At 38.9% G+C, this 18,865-nt stretch overlaps 1 protein-coding gene across 1 annotated transcript in view; it reads right to left on the reverse strand.

The window, feature by feature from the left end:
• Positions 1-1,780: 1,780 nt before the first annotated feature.
• Positions 1,781-18,865, reverse strand: part of LOC109898910 (CUB and sushi domain-containing protein 1-like) — a 218,863-nt gene continuing 201,778 nt past the window's right edge. Inside the window, 11 exon segments of the mRNA XM_031836493.1 lie at positions 1,781-4,171; positions 5,355-5,417; positions 5,739-5,874; positions 6,019-6,106; positions 7,688-7,800; positions 7,916-8,077; positions 8,429-8,491; positions 8,850-9,029; positions 9,811-9,922; positions 10,067-10,140; positions 10,308-10,481. Of these exon segments, the coding sequence (XP_031692353.1) occupies positions 4,012-4,171; positions 5,355-5,417; positions 5,739-5,874; positions 6,019-6,106; positions 7,688-7,800; positions 7,916-8,077; positions 8,429-8,491; positions 8,850-9,029; positions 9,811-9,922; positions 10,067-10,140; positions 10,308-10,481 (1,325 nt within the window). The 3' untranslated portion in view covers positions 1,781-4,011.

Consider the following 18,865-nt stretch of genomic DNA (forward strand, 5'->3'; position numbering starts at 1 on the left):
AACAAATGTGTTGCTCGCCTCCTACACTCAGAACCCTAAGAGCTAATATGAGTGATGTCTCAGTTTCTGCTTAAATCTATGATATATTGAGTGTACAAAATATTAATAACACTCTTTCAATGACAGACTGACCAGCTGAAATCTGTGATCCCTTATTGATGTCACTTCTTAAATACACTTCAATTAGTGTAGATGATGGGGAGGAGAGGTTAAAGAAGGATTTTTAATTCTTGAGACAATTAAGACGTTGATTGTGTATGTGTGCCATTCAGAGGTTAAATGGGCAAGACAAAAGATGTGTGCTTTTAACGGGGTATGGTTGTAGGTGCCAGGCGCAACGCTCAAGAGTTACCTGTGTGTACCAAGAATGGTCCACTACCCAAAGGACCTCCAGCCAACTTGACACAACTGTGGGAAGCATTGGAGTCAACATGGGCCAGCATCTCTGTGGAATGCTTTCGGCACCTTGTAGAGTTCACTCCCCGACAAATTGAGGCTGTTCTGAGGGCAAAGGGGAGGAATGATTTGTTTATAAAATAAGTTCATGCTATACTAGATCAGTAATGTCACTCTACAGTACTACTAACAGGACAGGCAATATACAGTAAAACCTACCGAGTTTCCGTTTCAATACCATTGTAGCATTTCAGTTTCACATTACCTTTATTATTTGGTGTGTTGTTTCATTATCTTTTTGTAGTTTAATAAAGGGATGGTTAGTTGATACACGAGGCCCTACTGATTAATTTGTTTGGACTACAGCATGCCAGCATACAGTAGTGGATGACAATGTATTGGTTTAGCACTGCTTTACTATTTATTTCTTAGCTAATGCAAAGTCTAAGTCAAGTGTTTGCTTCCGGTCCTCCTGTGTTGAGGGTGAGTAGGCCTCCGCTGAGCTTTTTGATTGGACAGACTGGTGTGCTCCACAGGCACATAGGCAGCTTGCATGCCCCATTAGTGGAGGTTGGCGAGGCATGGGCTGTGGCAAGTCTTGAACATATTTAATAAGTGATTAAGGCCACCTTAGGGAAACAAAATACAAAATTGATATAGCAATGTATATACTGTATCTATTATATCTAAATCTTATTATCATCAGGATTGTAAATCTATTGTCATAGAGATAGAGTAAGGCAGGGATTCAATCCGATCCCGCTTTGTTGACAAATGCCCCATTTAATGTTAATTTTCCGATTGAGCCGACATATGCAGTATTGACCGCTAATGCAGTCACTGCCAACGCTTAGGTACATTGCTGACAAAGTGCGATTGGATTGAGTCCAGGCCTAAGTACACAAATTCTGATTATGTTTTCTTGTTGTATACATATCACTGTAGTCTTTTTAAAATATGTAATGACACAAAACAAAAATAAAAAAGTTCTATACAGATGAGACCATAGATAATTATATCAAAAATGTTTAATCTGAAATCATGTCTTCAAAATATGTCATATAACTTGTGTCATAGAACAATCTGTAATACAATTTTTTTCTAAGGTTTGTTTTTTCTTGTATAAACAAATATATACGAGCAAATGTTTTCAAATAAAAGCTTGTATATATCGACATTTGCAAGAAAAGTTTCAACCATAGATAATATACATTTTATATTCATACTCAGACGATAAATTTACATTTTGTATAGTAAAAACATTTATTTTAACAAGTTTTGTACCTACATTAATCAAAAAAGCACAGCATATTTAATAATTGTACAAATTCTTCATAAAAAATATATTTCTGTACAAAAACATTTTCTTTTGCACCTACTTAAAGTCAGCAGCACATGATAACATGATGTTGTAAAATGGATGATATTTAATTAAATGCAGTTGTACAGCTCTTTTCTTGGGAATATATTTTACAGATGATGAAAGAAAAACATTATTGCAGCAAGCCAAAAGGAAGGCAAGATGTGGATTAAAAGCAGTGGGTCTTACATCACAAAATGTTGACAAAGAATGAGGGATGATTTGATTCATTTTTGTCTTAACCCTATTGATTGAAAACACTGCTGTACAGTATGTAGGTGTGCAATGAACAACAGGCATAATTTGAAATGTAAAATGCTAAATAGTTCACTTTGTAGAAAAATGAAGGAAATGCAAATTCTTCTTATTTTACGAACACACATTCAATTGATCACACTCTGGGAATCCTGCAATGCTTCAATGGCCACAAATACAACAGACATTAACTGGAATCTGATAGCTCACAAGATTATATTACACATTTTGTCATTGATCTCAAAGCAAGTGCATATGATAACAGATTTTGAAAGGTAGTTCATCTACTGTTAATTTTTAACATTATTTGTGAAAACATGCATAACCAAAATTATTAGGAAAAAAAATAAGCTAATCTATGACTTTGGAATCACAGTGTACTGTATGCATTCAAGTAGCCCTACACTCTCAAGCATTAGTGTTGTAACAGGTCATCTGTGACAGCTTTGTCATGCTTTTGAATTTAATAAGGCAGTGTTTCTTGGAGTGTAAATATGAAGTCAGTGTTCATGTCATCATCACTGACCCAATACCCTTAAAGGATAGGACAGACATACCATAAAGGGGGAAAAATAGATTATTAAGACAAGCTTCTAAACAACCAGCTCAAGCCTCTGCTAAAGAAGGATTGCCATCCAACTTCATTCCCCATCTGGCCTTAAGTGACATGTGTGTCAGAATAAAACATGGTGTAATCTTATGGCACATATAAATTAAAATACACTTCTGCATTAAAACTGTGATTTAAAGCAAGTGCAGCATTTATGAAAAATAAACATTTCATTAGTTCCAGTATTGTAGAGTAGAAAAATGGTGTCCTTCTGCGCAACGAGGTATATTTGAAATGTAAGCAAATTTGCAGCAAGACCACAAGATAGGACTGCAAACTGTTTTGCAGGGTTACAAATGTTAAATGCTTGTGGTAATGTGAAATAAACTAAAATATGAACAGCAAACTGATGATTGACAATATAAACAAACTATCATGCTTGATACATACTGCAATTATCTGATGCAATTTACAGTATACTACAATATTGGGCATTGTTGTTTTTCAAAGCAGATGAGCCAGATCGGTTTGCTCTGCAGTAATATTGATCTGTGAATACAATGACAAATGACTCACAATAGCTGCACATTTGCATGTACTCCAGTTGCTCCTTAATTGAGATTTGTGGAATGCTGCTTGATAAGCTGCATGGTATTTGCGACTCCAGAGTTAAAATTATATGTAAAAAAGTAAGCAGAGTGTTCCATAAATGTATTTGCAAAACCAATATTGAAAATAAAATAAGCCTCTCTGTTTATAAACAGTAGCATGGCAGTATGACAACTTGCTCCCTGTGGATATGGAAATATACTGTATGTTTATCTACAAATGGTCAAAAACCCTGTATGTAATTTTTTCAGTTGGTTTGAAAATTCCTCTTTTGACTCATTTCATACCCATTCATAACACACTAGTGCAAAATTTGTGCAATAAAGTTTTTCAACACAACAGCTGAGAGAGTTCCTCTAACTACCCAGAGATTAGATAGCCAAGATCTCATGCGAGACAGTTGTAGTTGTAGCATATTTTCCCTTTATTGGAGAAGTCTGGCAAGGAATGAGCAGCAACACGTTCAAAGTTGCTCCCTCCTTTGTTGTTCATCTTCACTGAAGAAAATACTTTTTATCAACAATTATGTGGCTTTTCAAGACACTTCCGTGTTTCCCCAAGGAGGGCCTTTGGGGAAAAAATACAGATTTTTTTTTAAAAGAGAGGAGAATGAATACTTTCATCCTGCAAAGAGCAATGAAAGGCAGAACTCCTTGATCCAAGAGAGTATCTTCTGTCATATGTACATAGTCCTTGCTCCATAGAACACCAATAGTTGTTGTTTTAGTCCATATAAAACTGTCCTTGATTTAAAACTTGTCTTTTATCATCATAACGTGATGAGTCAAAGGAATATTTGCATCTCGCTATAAAAACCAGTCCAATGCTGGCGATACAAGGGCTATACTACTGTGCAGACTGTGTTCAGAGTTGTATCAAACCTCACAGCTTTCGCCTCCGTGGGTTTCATGTTTGTGTCATACAAAGGGTTTTCAAATGACGCTTGTCCATTTGTGTTTTCATGGCCTGTGTAGCCATTATATTGTACTTTTGGTCTTGTTCTGAAAGGTGAACAATTAAAAGTGTTAATACATTTACAAAATTTTAATAACTCTACTAGCTATGATTGTTGTTCACTTTTCAGACAAATATGACTTTGCATCATGAAGGGATGTTAATGTACAGCAAAAAGTACAAAGACACGGCAAAAACTCTTTCCCACTTGAAGAAATTGTAAATTAGTGTAACTGCATATTTAAATATAACGAATAAGAATAAATGAGACCCGTAGCTAATGAAATTATGTTTCAGCCCTCCTTTGATCTAGAATACACATTTACCCTAGGAGACTATATAACCTATTATTATTTGAAATATGATACTGAGGAGTCCTACTCAAAGCCTACTGACCTGGTTTTAAGCTTCAATATAACATCAATGTGAAGACCTTGATTCCATCCGGGAGTTACTTTGTTAGCCTTTACTTAATATTCCCTCCATTAGCTTACAAATCTCACTAAGTAAGACAAATGCAGGTTTAGAGACTTGCCTGGAGGGCTTAGTGTCTTCTACATTAACTTTGTTTGGATATAAAAAGTCCTAAAGCTAATCCCCCATAAAGGCATTGTTAAAGCAGGATCTATCTTCATACAGTATGTGGAGAATACCTCTGCACATTAAAAAACACATTTCCAAAGCTTTCCAAAGTCTCTGTGGGAGTTTGAATGAGGTAGAGAGGGTGGTAATGTAGCCTAGTGGCTAAACATGTACAGTATGGTATGCAAAAATCAGTAAAGAAAGAAGAAAATATTATAACTATCAAAACAGACTAATCCTATATTATGTTATTATGACATTGTCAAAAAACAGTATTCTAAATCTGACACGTATGTGAATATGAAGGTACTTAGTAAGCATGATTCTGTATTCATTATACATTAAAACACAATACTTCAAAACTCCCCTCCGGTAATTTTATCAGTCAAAAAACATGGATTCTCATGAAATGTTTTAGGCAAATGTCTACAAAAAACAAATAGAACAACATTCAGCTGGTTTAAATATGCTGACAGAGAGATGACAATATGAGATCAAAGAAGACAACATATTCATTTAAGCCCAGCAAGTTGATGTTTTTCCCTCAAATTATCATTTTTTCTCCACAAATGAATAAAGTAAAAGACAGTAATGACGATGTGGAAGTAGGAATTGTTGTTTATAGTGATTTAGTTTCTTATGTCTTACCTGCCGCCAGCCCTGATTACATCTTTGGGTCTCTCATTGTCATCAGTGTCTTGTGAAAGCACCCTGCCAATTTTTTATGTTCTTTTAGTATTGGGTAATTTCCATTTTATATTGTCACATTTTCTTTCTTTTGCTTGTTCAATTAGCTTTGGAAAACTCCACTGCTCTTTCTTGTAATCATTTTGTCACACACTCATCTAACATTTGGATTTGTTATGTAATGATTTATCAACTGAAACTTTTAGGGATCACTCATCATTGGTGATTTGCACAGGAGTTTCCCATAACTTATAAGAAAGAAACAACAATGTTGAACATCCAAGCATATATGGACAAACATCACCAATGCAGGTTACCAGATTTCCAACAACCAGCACTCCTTACCTGTGTTTGTAGAGGTAAAATGCAAACCCTGAAAGAATAAGGGCAAAGAATGGCACTAGTATGGCAACTGCTACTGAACTGCTATTCGTGCCATAGTATGGAGGATTTGATGGGTCCAGGTCTGTTGTAAAGAGACCTAATAAAGAAACATAACAGTACAATCATTCTTGTCAAGGTTTCGGGAGTAACTTATGTAAAAGGAATCATGTATCAGCAGTGAAATGTAACCGTGCATGTCGTTTTTTGTTGTTGTATTACTGAGACTACACAATGACTGTACCTCCTCTTGTTAGCACAAATATTCCAAAGTCCTTGCTGTGAATATGACCCTGGTAAACAAAGGTTTTCTGGTCAGACTCTGCAGTCACCTAAACCAACAAAAGAGAGAGGGGATTTAATTTTTTTACTGATTATATCAGGGAAGAGTTGAAATGCAGAACCATTACACAATGAGAACTATTACCCATTTACCTCACATAATCCTTTGGTTTCTCAAACAGCTTATCATTCTCACTCGCCTTGAAGTTACTTACTTCTATAGTGTTCACTTAAGTGATGCCCGAGAAGCCGGTGTTTGGAGGATATATTGGAACTTGCCAATATATCCTTATATACAACGGTTTACCTACATATTCAAATAATGATTGAGATATTTCATTAAAAAAATATTTTGATGAATGTATTCATACTATTTCATCCTTTCACAAGATATAGTCCCGACACAAATCTAGGGTTGCTACCCAAGCCGGCTTGTCGTTCGTTCTATCGGTTCGGTTGCTGGAGACGTCACCCAGTTGTTCAGACTTTTTGTTCTGTATCCATGGAGGCGGCAGGGTAGCCTAGTGGTTAGAGCGGTGGACTAGTAACTGGAAGGTTGCAAGTTCAAATACCCGAGCTGACAAGGTACAAATCTGTCGTTCTGCCCCTGAACAGGCAGTTAACCCACTGTTCCTAGGTCGTCATTGAAAATAAGAATTTGTTCTTAACTGACTTGTCTAGTTAAATGAAGGTAAAATAATCTATGGACACAACCCAGTTGTTCATTCTAAATGTTCCATTGCCATCCAGGATAGCAACGTTCTTATCTCTTGCTTGCTAGCTAGCCAACTACGGCTAACATACAGTCACGTCATGAAGTGCAGTAAGAATAACAACAAAATATTATTTGGATAACTCCATAACAATGACCTAATGAGGCGGGATTTCGTCTGGCATAGAAAAATGTGTTCACTCGCCTGGACACTGTTTTTCAGAGGAGCTAGTCAACAACACAGGGAACACAATGACTTCAAACTGAAGCTGGAAAGACTGCAAACTAGCTGCACATTGTTTAGTTTGACATTCCTTTGTATATATCCATAAAAATTATGCCAGCTGATTCATGATTTCAACTGGCTGAGAAACGCTGCCTGCCTGTCTGTCTCGTCCCGACTCCCAACACGTTCATTACTGTGGGACAGTTGGAGATCGTTTGGAGTAAAAAGTATATCCTTTTCTTCAGGAATGTAGTGAAGTAAAAGAAGAACATTGTCAAAAATATAAATTGTAAAGTACAATACCCCAAAAAAGGACTTAAGTAGTACTTTCAAGTATTTTTACATCTCTGCCTGTTGTATAAATGAAGAAACAGTATATTTTTTTACTTTCAAAAGAGGGCTACACTAAAGTAATATGGTATCTTAAAACTGACACATTTTTATTTAAATCATTTTAAGTATGCTAGTATTAGGTATGCTAGTCAAAACCCTATGCCAGAGCTGCATATTGATGAAGGACATGGTCTGCAGACATTAGCATCTCATGAGCTAGGTGTACAGCTTATTAGTAGAAAACAGAGGAAGGAGAAAACATGCTTAAAGTAAGGGAGCCAAAATATTTTTGTTTTGAGTCCATAATAAGGCCCTAATGTAATTGGAAATAATATATTTTAATTAAAATAAAAGACTCACGTAGCCATCCATTGCCCAGTTGTCATTCTTGAATTTACTGAAATGATGCTCTGTTGGACCACGTATCTGGTAAACCTTCAGTAGCAAATGATTCTCCTCCTTTTTGTATGTTCCTGAAAACAATGGAAGTTGGGTTATCGGTTGGTGTTAACTGTTGTAATGTTGACTTCAACTGTAATATTTGCCAAATCAAATAATGTCAGCGTTAACATGTGTGTTGTGCTTTACCAGAGAGTTTAAGCTGCACTCTGCTCTGATCCAAAAGTGTGACATTGACTCTACTGGTTGATGCATTGAATCCATTTACAGTAATAGTGGCACCTTCTCTTGCCCCAAGGTACTCATAGAACCCGGTCCAGCCAAAGTTTAAAGAAAACACATTTACAGGAACTGAAGGAAAGAAAGACTTGTGTTATACTGTATGCCTAGAAAAAGATAAGGTACAATAATTAAACCAGATTATTTTAGCTTTTGCGTCATCCATCGGCCGTCTGTACATAAAATCCGTCATTAAGAGTAATCTCAAAATGTGCAGTATCCATATTAAAGGAAAAATCCATAAAAAAACCTATATTGGTATTTTTTTCATTAGTCCACTGTTGATACAGTCCCAAAATGTTTTGCATGTCAGCAGTCAAGTTTTCAATATATTGGACTTTCAAGAAGCAAGGTGTCACTTGCCACATCATCATGACGACGCAAAATACCAAAAGAGAAGATGACTCAGAGAAAATAACATACCACCAATCTTGTTTTTCTGAACATCTGACTCCACTCCTTTTTTACCATTTATTTTTGGGCCAACTGAAAGACGGAATAAATAATTGATTCAATTAAATTTATGGATGTGACCTACTCACTGTCAGTTGCTGCTTGTAGCCTAATAGTCACAACGTTGTTTTGGCCACATTTTACCAAAGTGATTCAGATGTGATGATAGCAGAAATGTTGTATACTCAATTATCTAGGTATTCTCAGCCAGCACAGAGAACAAAGCAAATTAACTACTTTATTGAATACCAATGTATAGGGGGAAATATGATTGATAAATACAAGATGCAGGTGAACTGATAATGTAAATATATGGCCCACAGTAAATGTATCCTCCTCACCGGAAATAGTGACATTTTAATAATAGGCATATTCCAGTGCCAAACTATACCTTTGCAGACGGGTGGCTTTCCGGACCACTTTCCATCAGGTTTACATGTCCTGTGCTCTGATCCCCCATCCAGGAAGAATCCGTCTTGACATGTATAGATCAAAGTATAGCCCAGAGTTGGTAGATCAATAGCCCTCACGTCAATGTTAGACGGTGTCTCGGGCTGTCTGCAGGCATGGGCTACAAAAAAAGAAAGAAAGGAAGGTAATTCACAATAAATTCCCTTGACCCGGTCAGATAACAGCAGCCCCCTACCCACACCAGTACTATGGAGTTATGTAGAGATCAAGCAATCCTATCAGGAGTGAAATTATTAAACAAATCCTGAGTGTTGCTATCTATTTGTAACATAATATATGAGCTCAGTCTTCACACCTTCCTGTCATCAACTTAAGCCTCCCTACTCCCAAGCCTCTGACAGTGAAGCCACTTTATGTGGAGGAGACGCCTGAAGGATTTTGTGGGGTATGTTGTCAAAATCGCACACTGATTTACCACTCACATACGAACATCTTAAACTTGGCCAACTTTATCTATTTTTTGCTGAGGGCAGCAATCCCTACTTTACTTCCGTCCATGAATCACACAGCCATTTCTCAAATGTCCATTCCCTTTTGAACATCACCCTCAATGGCTTTTCCGTTTTGATCTGTCTTTTAATCCATATATACAGCTCAAGACCTATAATACTGGGCAGAGTTATTAAGAAGAGGGATAGAGAACATGACACTGACATGGGGAGAGTAGTGATATAGAATGCAATAAATCAAAGGGTTACATTTGCTAAACCAATACTTACTCCTTTTGGCTGTCATACCCCCCTATATACCGCCTGTATCTCTCCCTCAAGTCATTAACAAGTCAATGCTAAGAAAAATGATACCTGCCGGACTAATAAATTACTTCTTCAGTTTTCTTGACAATGTCTTGGGACAAAAACAAATCTTTCAAAAAGTCTTACCAATACATTCTGGTTGAACACCACTCCACGTCAAATTTTCCAGACAGGTTCTTGTCGTAGATCCCAGTATGTGGTAGTTTTTACGACATTTGAAGGAGATTTTGCTTCCAACCTAAAATAGAAGACAATTTACTATAAATGGTCAACAACCTGGGAATTACTTTGACTGACCAGAATACTATTTTGGATTGTTTTAGCTAATTATCTGAGCACAAATGTCAATACAAAGATGTCTGTTTCCTCATAAGGACCTTACCTCAAATCCTTGGTACGTGACTGGTATCCCGTAAGATGGAGTTCCAGGGTCTCTGCATGTGTTATATGCAGGATCTGAAGACAAATGGAATGTTTAGCTCACTGCCTACCAACATCATCATCACTGAAGAAGAGAAGGAAACACTCAACAACACAACACAACATGATATGGTACAACACACCACAATTAAGGCAGCATATGTGTATTATTATTATTATTATGGTATGAATGGGCGACCCACCTATACATGAGGGCTGTATTCCACTCCAGCTCCCATCAACCTGACACAGTCTCCTGGGGGACCCGACCAAGATGTTGGGGTCCCTGCAGAAGAAGGTCACCTCTGACCTGTAGGTGAACTGCTTCCCCTCAGCATAACCCTCTGCTGGGGTGCCAGGGTCTCCACACAGCACAGCTAGGCATAACAAATCACAGAGACCATAAATCAAATCACACAATTCACATCACACACATCATCCGGGTTACGTGGGTTTCGGATTTCATGATTCACCATTTTTTAATAGGCAGAGGATCACAATGTTTCAAAACTGACCAGCTAATCTGGAGGAAAAGAGGGGCAAGCGAGGTGCTAGCTAGTGGAGTAGAACACTTGAAAAAGAAAAGTAGAGCCACACACTTTAGGAGCACTTATGCAATAATTTAATAACCTAATAATCAACGTTTCGACAGACAAGCTGTCTTCATCAGGGTATAAATGACAACTGACTAGCTAGTCATTTATAACATGACTCTTGGAATCACAACATTATGAGGTGAAAAAAGATAATCTTGTTGTGAGAGCTTGTTCTTTACAGGGTTATGTGAGACAGAGAGCCTATGTAATATAGGTCAGTGGTTCCCATTACACACACACACACACACACACACACACACACACACACACACACACACACACACACACACACACACACACACACACACACACACACACACAGTATATATACACATATACTGTATATATACACATATACATATTTATTACGTGCTTCTACACCTGCATTGCTTGCTGTTTGGGGTTTTAGGCTGGGTTTCTGTACAGCACTTTGAGATATCAGCTGATGTACGAAGGGCTATATAAATACATTTGATTTGATTTGATTTGATTTTGGAGTCCGGCTTTCAACTTAATCTTGAAAGTTGTAATAGTAGAATGCACAAAGTGCAATTTCTAAACTAGGTTGTACATCATCAATTTTCCTCTTCTCAAGTCAGTCACTGTATACCTTAAAGAACTACAGCGTCTTCGGAAAGTATTCAGACCCATTGACTTACGTTAGTGTCTTATTCTAAAATATACATATATTTTTAAACACAATACCCCATAATGAAAAAGCAAAAAAAAAAATTTATTTTCTTTGCTAATTTATAAAAAATAAAAAAACAGAAATACTTTGTTTACACCACATGCTTCAAGAGGGCCACCATTGTTCCTGTTCCCAAGAAAGCTAAGGTAACTAAGCTAAACGACTATCGCCCCCATAGCACTCACTTCCATCATCATGAAGTGCTTTGAGAGACTAGTCAAGGATCATATCACCTCCATCCTACCTGACACCCTAGACCCACTCCAATTCGCTTAGCGCCCCAATAGGTCCACAGACGACACAATCGCAATCACTCTGCACACTGCTCTAACCCCTCTGGACAAGAGGAATACCTATGTAAGAATTCTGTCGACTATCGCCATGAAGCTCGAGATCCTGGATCTCGACCCCGCCTTGTGCAACTGGGTCCTGGACATTCTGACGGGACGCCCCCAGATGGTGAGGGTAGGAAACAACATCTCCACCCCGCTGATCCTCAACACTGGGGCCCCACAAGGGTGCGTTTTCAGCCCTCTCCTGTACTCCCTGTTCACCCATGACTGCGTGGCCATGCACGCCTCCAACTCAATCATCAAGTTTGCAGATGACACTACAGTGGTAGGCTTGATGAGGAGGAGGTGAGGGCCCTCGGAGTGTGGTGTCAGGAAAATAACCTCACACTCAACCTCAACAAAACAAAGGAGATGATCGTGGACTTCAGGAAACAGCAGAGGGAGCACCCCACTATCCAGATCGACAGGACAGTAGTGGAGAAGGTGGAAAGTTTCTATCTCAAGGCCATCAGACTGTTAAACAGCCATCACTAACGTTGTGTGGCTGCTGCCAACATACTGACTCAAATCTCTAGCCACCTCAGTAATAAACAATTGGATGTAATAAATGTTTCACTAGTCACTTTAAACAATGCCACTTTATATAATGTTTACATACCCTACATTTACTCATCTCATATGTATATACTGTACTCTATACTAGAGATCGAACGATTAATCGGAATGGCCGATTAATTAGGGCCGATTTCAAGTTTTCATAACAATCGGAAATCGGTATTTTTGGACGACGATTTTGCCAATATTTTTTTTACACCTTTATTTAACTAGGCAAGTCAGTTAAGAACACATTCTTATTTTCAATGACGGCCTAGGAACGGTAGGTTAACTGCCTTGTTCAAGGGCAGAACGGCAGATTTTTTCCATGGCAGCTCTGGGATTCAATCTTCCAACATTATGGTTAACTAGTCCAACGCTCTAAACACCTGCCTCTCATTGCACACCACGAGGAGCCTGCCTGTTACGCGAATGCAGTAGAAGCCAAGGTAAGTTGCTAGCTAGCATTAAACTTATCTTATAAAAAACAATCAATCATAATCACTAGTTAACTACACATGGTTGATGATATTACTAGTTCATCTAGCAAGTCCTGCGTTGCATATAATTGATGCAACGCTGGGGGATGATTTAACAAAAGCGCATTTGCGAAAAAAGCACAATCGTTCCTCGACTGTACCTAAACATAAACACCAAATCCTTTCTTAAAATCAATACACAGAAGTACAGTGGGGCAAAAAAGTATTTAGTCAGCCACCAATTGTGCAAGTTCTCCCACTTAAAAAGATGAGAGTGGCCTGTAATTTTCATCATAGGTACACTTCAACTATGACAGACAAAATGAGAAAAAAAATCCTGAAAATCACATTGTAGGATTTTTAATGAATTTATTTGCAAATTATGGAGGAAAATAAGCATTTGGTCACCTACAAACAAGCAAGATTTCTGGCTCTCACAGACCTGTAACTTCTTCTTTAAGAGGCTCCTCTGTCTTCCACTCGTTACCTGTATTAATGGCACCTGTTTGAACGTGTTATCAGTATAAAAGAACCCTGTCCACAACCTCAAACAGTCACACTCCAAACTCCACTATGGCTAAGACCAAAGAGCTGTCAAAGGACACCAGAAACAAAATTGTAGACCTGCACCAGGCTGGGAAGACTGGATCTGCAATAGGTAAGCAGCTTGGTTTGAAGAAATCAACTGTGGGAGCAATTATTAGGAAATGGAAGACATACAAGACCACTGATAATCTCCCTCGATCTGGGGCTCCACGCAAGATCTCACCCCGTGGGGTCAAAATAATCACAACGGTGAGCAAAAATCCCAGAACCACACGGGGGGACCTAGTGAATGACCTGCAGAGAGCTGGAACCAAAGTAACAAAGCCTACCATCAGTAACACACTATGCCGCCAGGGACTCAAATCCTGCAGTGCCAGACGTGTCCCCCTGCTTAAGCCAGTACATGTCCAGGCCCGTCTGAAGTTTGCTAGAGAGCATTTGGATGATCCAGAAGAAGATTGGGAGAATGTCATATGGTCAGATAACTTTTTGGTAAAAACTCAACTCGTCGTGTTTGGAGGACAAAGAATGCTGAGTTGCATCCAAAGAACACCATACCTACTGTGAAGTATGGGGGTGGAAACATCATGCTTTGGGGCTGTTTTTCTGCAAAGGGACCAAGACGACGGATCCGTGTAAAGGAAAGAATGAGTGGGGCCATGTATCATGAGATTTTGAGTGAAAACCTCCTTCCATCAGCAAGGGCATTGAAGATGAAACGTGGCTGGGTCTTTCAGCATGACAATGATCAAAAAACACACCGCCCGGGCAACAAAGGAGTGGCTTCGTAAGAAGCAATTCAAGGTCCTGGAGTGGCCTAGCCAGTCTCCAGATCTCAACCCCATAGAAAATCTTTGGAGAGAGTTGAAAGTCCGTGTTGCCCAGCAACAGCCCCAAAACATCACTGCTCTAGAGGAGATCTGCATGGAGGAATGGGCCAAAATACCAGCAACAGTGTGTGAAAACCTTGTGAAGACTTACAGAAAACGTTTGACCTCTGTCATTGCCAACAAAGTGTATATAACAAAGTATTGAGATAAACTTTTGTTATTGACCAAATACTTATTTTCCACCATAATTTTCAAATAAATTCATAAAAAATCCTTCAATGTGATTTTCTGGATTTGTTTTTCTCATTTTGTCTGTCATAGTTGAAGTGTACCTATGATGAAAACTACAGACCTCTCTCATCTTTTTAAGTGGGAGAACTTGCACAATTATTGGCTGACTAAATACTTTTTTGCCCCACCGTATATATTTTTATAGCTAAAAGAAATCCAGGTTAGCAGGCAATATTAATCAGGTGAAATTGTGTCACTTCTCTTGCATTCATTGCACACAGAGTCAGGGTATATGCAACAGTTTGGGCAGCCTGGCCTCATTGCAAACTAATTTGCCAGACTTTTACGTAATTATGACATAACATTGAAGGATGTACAATGTAACAAGAATATTTAGACTTAGGGATGCCACCCGTTAGATAAAATACCGAACGGTTCCGTATTTCACTGAAATAATAAACGTTTTGTTTTCGAAATGATAGTTTCTGGATTCGACCATATTAATGACCAAAGGCTCATACTTCTGTGTGTTATTATGTTATAATTAAGTATTATTTGATATTTGATAGAGCAGTCTGACTGAGCGATGGTAGGCAGCAGCAGGCTCGTAAGCATTCATTCAAATAGCACTTTTGTGCGTTTTGCCAGCAGCTCTTCGCAAGCACAGTGCTGTTTATGACTTCAAGCCTATCAGCCTAAATGGCTGGTGTAACCGATGTGAAATGGCTAGCTAGTTAGCGGGGTGCGTGCTAATAGTGTTTCAAACGTCACTCGCTCTGAGACTTGGAGTAGTTATTCCCCTTGCTCTGCAAGGGCCGCGGCTTTTGTGGAGCGATGGGTAACGCTGCTTCGGGTGTGGCTGTTGTCGATCTGTTCCTGGTTCGAGCCCAGATAGGGGCGAGGAGAGGGACGGAAGCTATACTGTTACACGGGCAATACTAAAGTGCCTATAAGAACATCCAATAGTCAAAGGTATATGAAATACAAAAAATGTATAAAGACAAAATTGAACATGTTTCATTATTTATTTGAGGCTAAATTGATATTTATTGATGTATTATACTAAGTTAAAATAAGTGTTCATTCAGTGTTTTTAGAAATCGGCCGAATAATGGTATCAGCTTTTTTTGGGGTCCTCCAATAATCGGTATCGGTATCGGCGCAAAAAAAAAATCATAAACGGTCGACCTCTACTCTAAACCATCTACTGCATCTTGCCTATGCCATTCGGCCATCGCTCATCCATATATTTATATGTACATATTCTTTTTCATTCCTTTTTTGTTGTGAAATTGTTAGATTACTTGTTAGATATTACTGCATGGTCGGAAATAGAAGCACAAGCATTTCGCAACACTCGCATTAACATCTGCTAACAATGAGTATGTGACCAACAAAATATGATTTGATTTGATTTTAAGTATTCAGATCCTTTGCTATGAGACTCAAAATTGAGCTCAGGTGCATCCTTTTTCCATTGATCATCCTTGAGATGTTTCCACAACTTGATTGGAGTTCACATGTGTACATTTAAATTGATTGGACATGATTTGGAAAGGCGCACACCTGTCTATATACAGTGCCTTGCGAAAGTATTCGGCCCCCTTGAACTTTGCGACCTTTTGCCACATTTCAGGCTTCAAACATAAAGATATAAAACTGTATTTTTTTGTGAAGAATCAACAACAAGTGGGACACAATCATGAAGTGGAACGACATTTATTGGATATTTCAAACCTTTTTAACAAATCAAAAACTGAAAAATTGGGCGTGCAAAATTATTCAGCCCCTTTACTTTCAGTGCAGCAAACTCTCTCCAGAAGTTCAGTGAGGATCTCTGAATGATCCAATGTTGACCTAAATGACTAATGATGATAAATACAATCCACCTGTGTGTAATCAAGTCTCCGTATAAATGCACCTGCACTGTGATAGTCTCAGAGGTCCGTTAAAAGTGCAGAGAGCATCATGAAGAACAAGGAACACACCAGGCAGGTCCGAGATACTGTTGTGAAGAAGTTTAAAGCCGGATTTGGATACAAAAAGATTTCCCAAGCTTTAAACATCCCAAGGAGCACTGTGCAAGCAATAATATTGAAATGGAAGGAGTATCAGACCACTGCAAATCTACCAAGACCTGGCCGTCCCTCTAAACTTTCAGCTCATACAAGGAGAAGACTGATCAGAGATGCAGCCAAGAGGCCCATGATCACTCTGGATGAACTGCAGAGATCTACAGCTGAGGTGGGAGACTCTGTCCATAGGACAACAATCAGTCGTATATTGCACAAATCTGGCCTTTATGGAAGAGTGGCAAGAAGAAAGCCATTTCTTAAAGATATCCATAAAAAGTGTTGTTTAAAGTTTGCCACAAGCCACCTGGGAGACACACCAAACATGTGGAAGAAGGTGCTCTGGTCAGATGAAACCAAAATTGAACTTTTTGGCAACAATGCAAAACGTTATGTTTGGCGTAAAAGCAACACAGCTCATCACCCTGAACACACCATCTCCACTGTCAAACATGGTGGTGGCAGCATCATGGTTTGGGCCTGCTTTTCTTCAGCAGGGACAGGGAAGATGGTTAAAATTGATGGGAAGATGGATGGAGCCAAATACAGGACCATTCTGGAAGAAAACCTGATGGAGTCTGCAAAAGACCTGAGACTGGGACGGAGATTTGTCTTCCAACAAGACAATGATCCAAAACATAAAGCAAAATCTACAATGGAATGGTTCAAAAATAAACATATCCAGGTGTTAGAATGGCCAAGTCAAAGTCCAGACCTGAATCCAATCGAGAATCTGTGGAAAGAACTGAAAAATGCTGTTCACAAATGCTCTCCATCCAACCTCACTGAGCTCGAGCTGTTTTGCAAGGAGGAATGGGAAAAAATGTCAGTCTCTCGATGTGCAAAACTGATAGAGACATACCCCAAGCGACTTACAGCTGTAATCGCAGCAAAAGGTGGCGCTACAAAGTATTAACTTAAGGGGGCTGAATAATTTTGCACGCCCAATTTTTCAGTTTTTGATTTGTTAAAAAGTTTGAAATATCCAATAAATGTCGTTCCACTTCATGATTGTGTCCCACTTGTTGTTGATTCTTCACAAAAAAATACAGTTTTATATCTTTATGTTTGAAGCCTGAAATGTGGCAAAAGGTCGCAAAGTTCAAGGGGGCCGAATACTTTCGCAAGGCACTGTAAGTCCCACACTCTGACAGACCTCTGGAGTTCCTCTGTGGAGATGGGAGAACCTTCCAGAAGGACAACCATCTCTGCAGCACTCCACCAATCAGGCATTTATAGTAGAGTGGCCAGATGGAAGCCACTCCTCAGTAAAAGGCACATGACAGCCCACTTGGAGTTTGCCAAAAGGCATTGAAGGACTCTCAGACCATGAGAAAGAAGATTCTCTAGTCGGATGAAACCAAGATTGAACTCTTTGGCCTTAATGCCAATCGTCATGTCTGGAGGACATGGTAGCATCATGCTGTGGGGATGTTTTTCAGCGGCAGGGACTGGGAGACTAGAAAACCTGCTCCAGAGCACTCAGGACCTCAGACTGGGGTGAAGGTTAACCTTCCAACAGGACAACGACCCTAAGCACACAGCCAAGACAACACAGGAGTGGCTTCGGGACAAGTCTCTGAGTGTACTTGAGTGGCCCAGCCAGAGCCTGGACTTGAACCCGGTCGAACATCTCTGGAGCGACCTGAAAACAGCTGTGCAGGAACGTCACTATTAAACCTGACAGAGCTTGAGAGGATCTGCAGAGAAGAATGGGGAAAAACTCCCCAAATACATGTGTACCAAGCTTGTTGTGTCACACCCAAGAAGACTCGAGGCTGTAATCTCTTCCAAAGGTGCTTCAACAAAGTACTGAGTAAAGGGTCTGAATAATTATGTAAATGTCATATCAGTTTTTTATTTTTAATACATTTGTGTAAAAATGTCTAAAAACCTGTTTTTGTTTTGTCATTATGGGGTATTGTGTGTAGATTGATGGGGGAAAAAATTATTTAATCAATTTTAGAATAAAGCTGCAACCTAACAAAACGTGGAAAAAGTCAAGGGGTTTGAATACTTTCCAAAGGCACTGTATTTATAACTTGTCAGAAATGTCCAGATCAACTAGCCCATGTCAGTTAAGATTTTCTTAGCCCATAGTTTTTGTTGTAATGTTTGAGTCACTCAAATATCACATGAATAGACATTAGGCATAGAAAAATGTATAGAAGTGCAAGGAAATTAGAGGGGTGGGATGTTAGACAATGCTGGAAGGGGGCTTTGAGTGAAAAAGTTTGGGAACCCCTGATATAATGTAGGTGAGTGTAAAAAGTGTGTGAACTAGTCCTGCTCTTTATAATGGATAATACAATGGTTTCAAGTTGCTTTTTCATAATAGGTCCTTCATGTTTGCGAAATGCCTCACTTAAATGTTCCACAAAGAGTTTAGCGGCAGAAGTCACTCAGACCTGTTTCAGACCCATAGCATG

Source organism: Oncorhynchus kisutch, linkage group LG11 (genome assembly GCF_002021735.2).
Source record: "Oncorhynchus kisutch isolate 150728-3 linkage group LG11, Okis_V2, whole genome shotgun sequence".
Taxonomy (NCBI): Eukaryota; Metazoa; Chordata; class Actinopteri; order Salmoniformes; family Salmonidae; genus Oncorhynchus; species Oncorhynchus kisutch.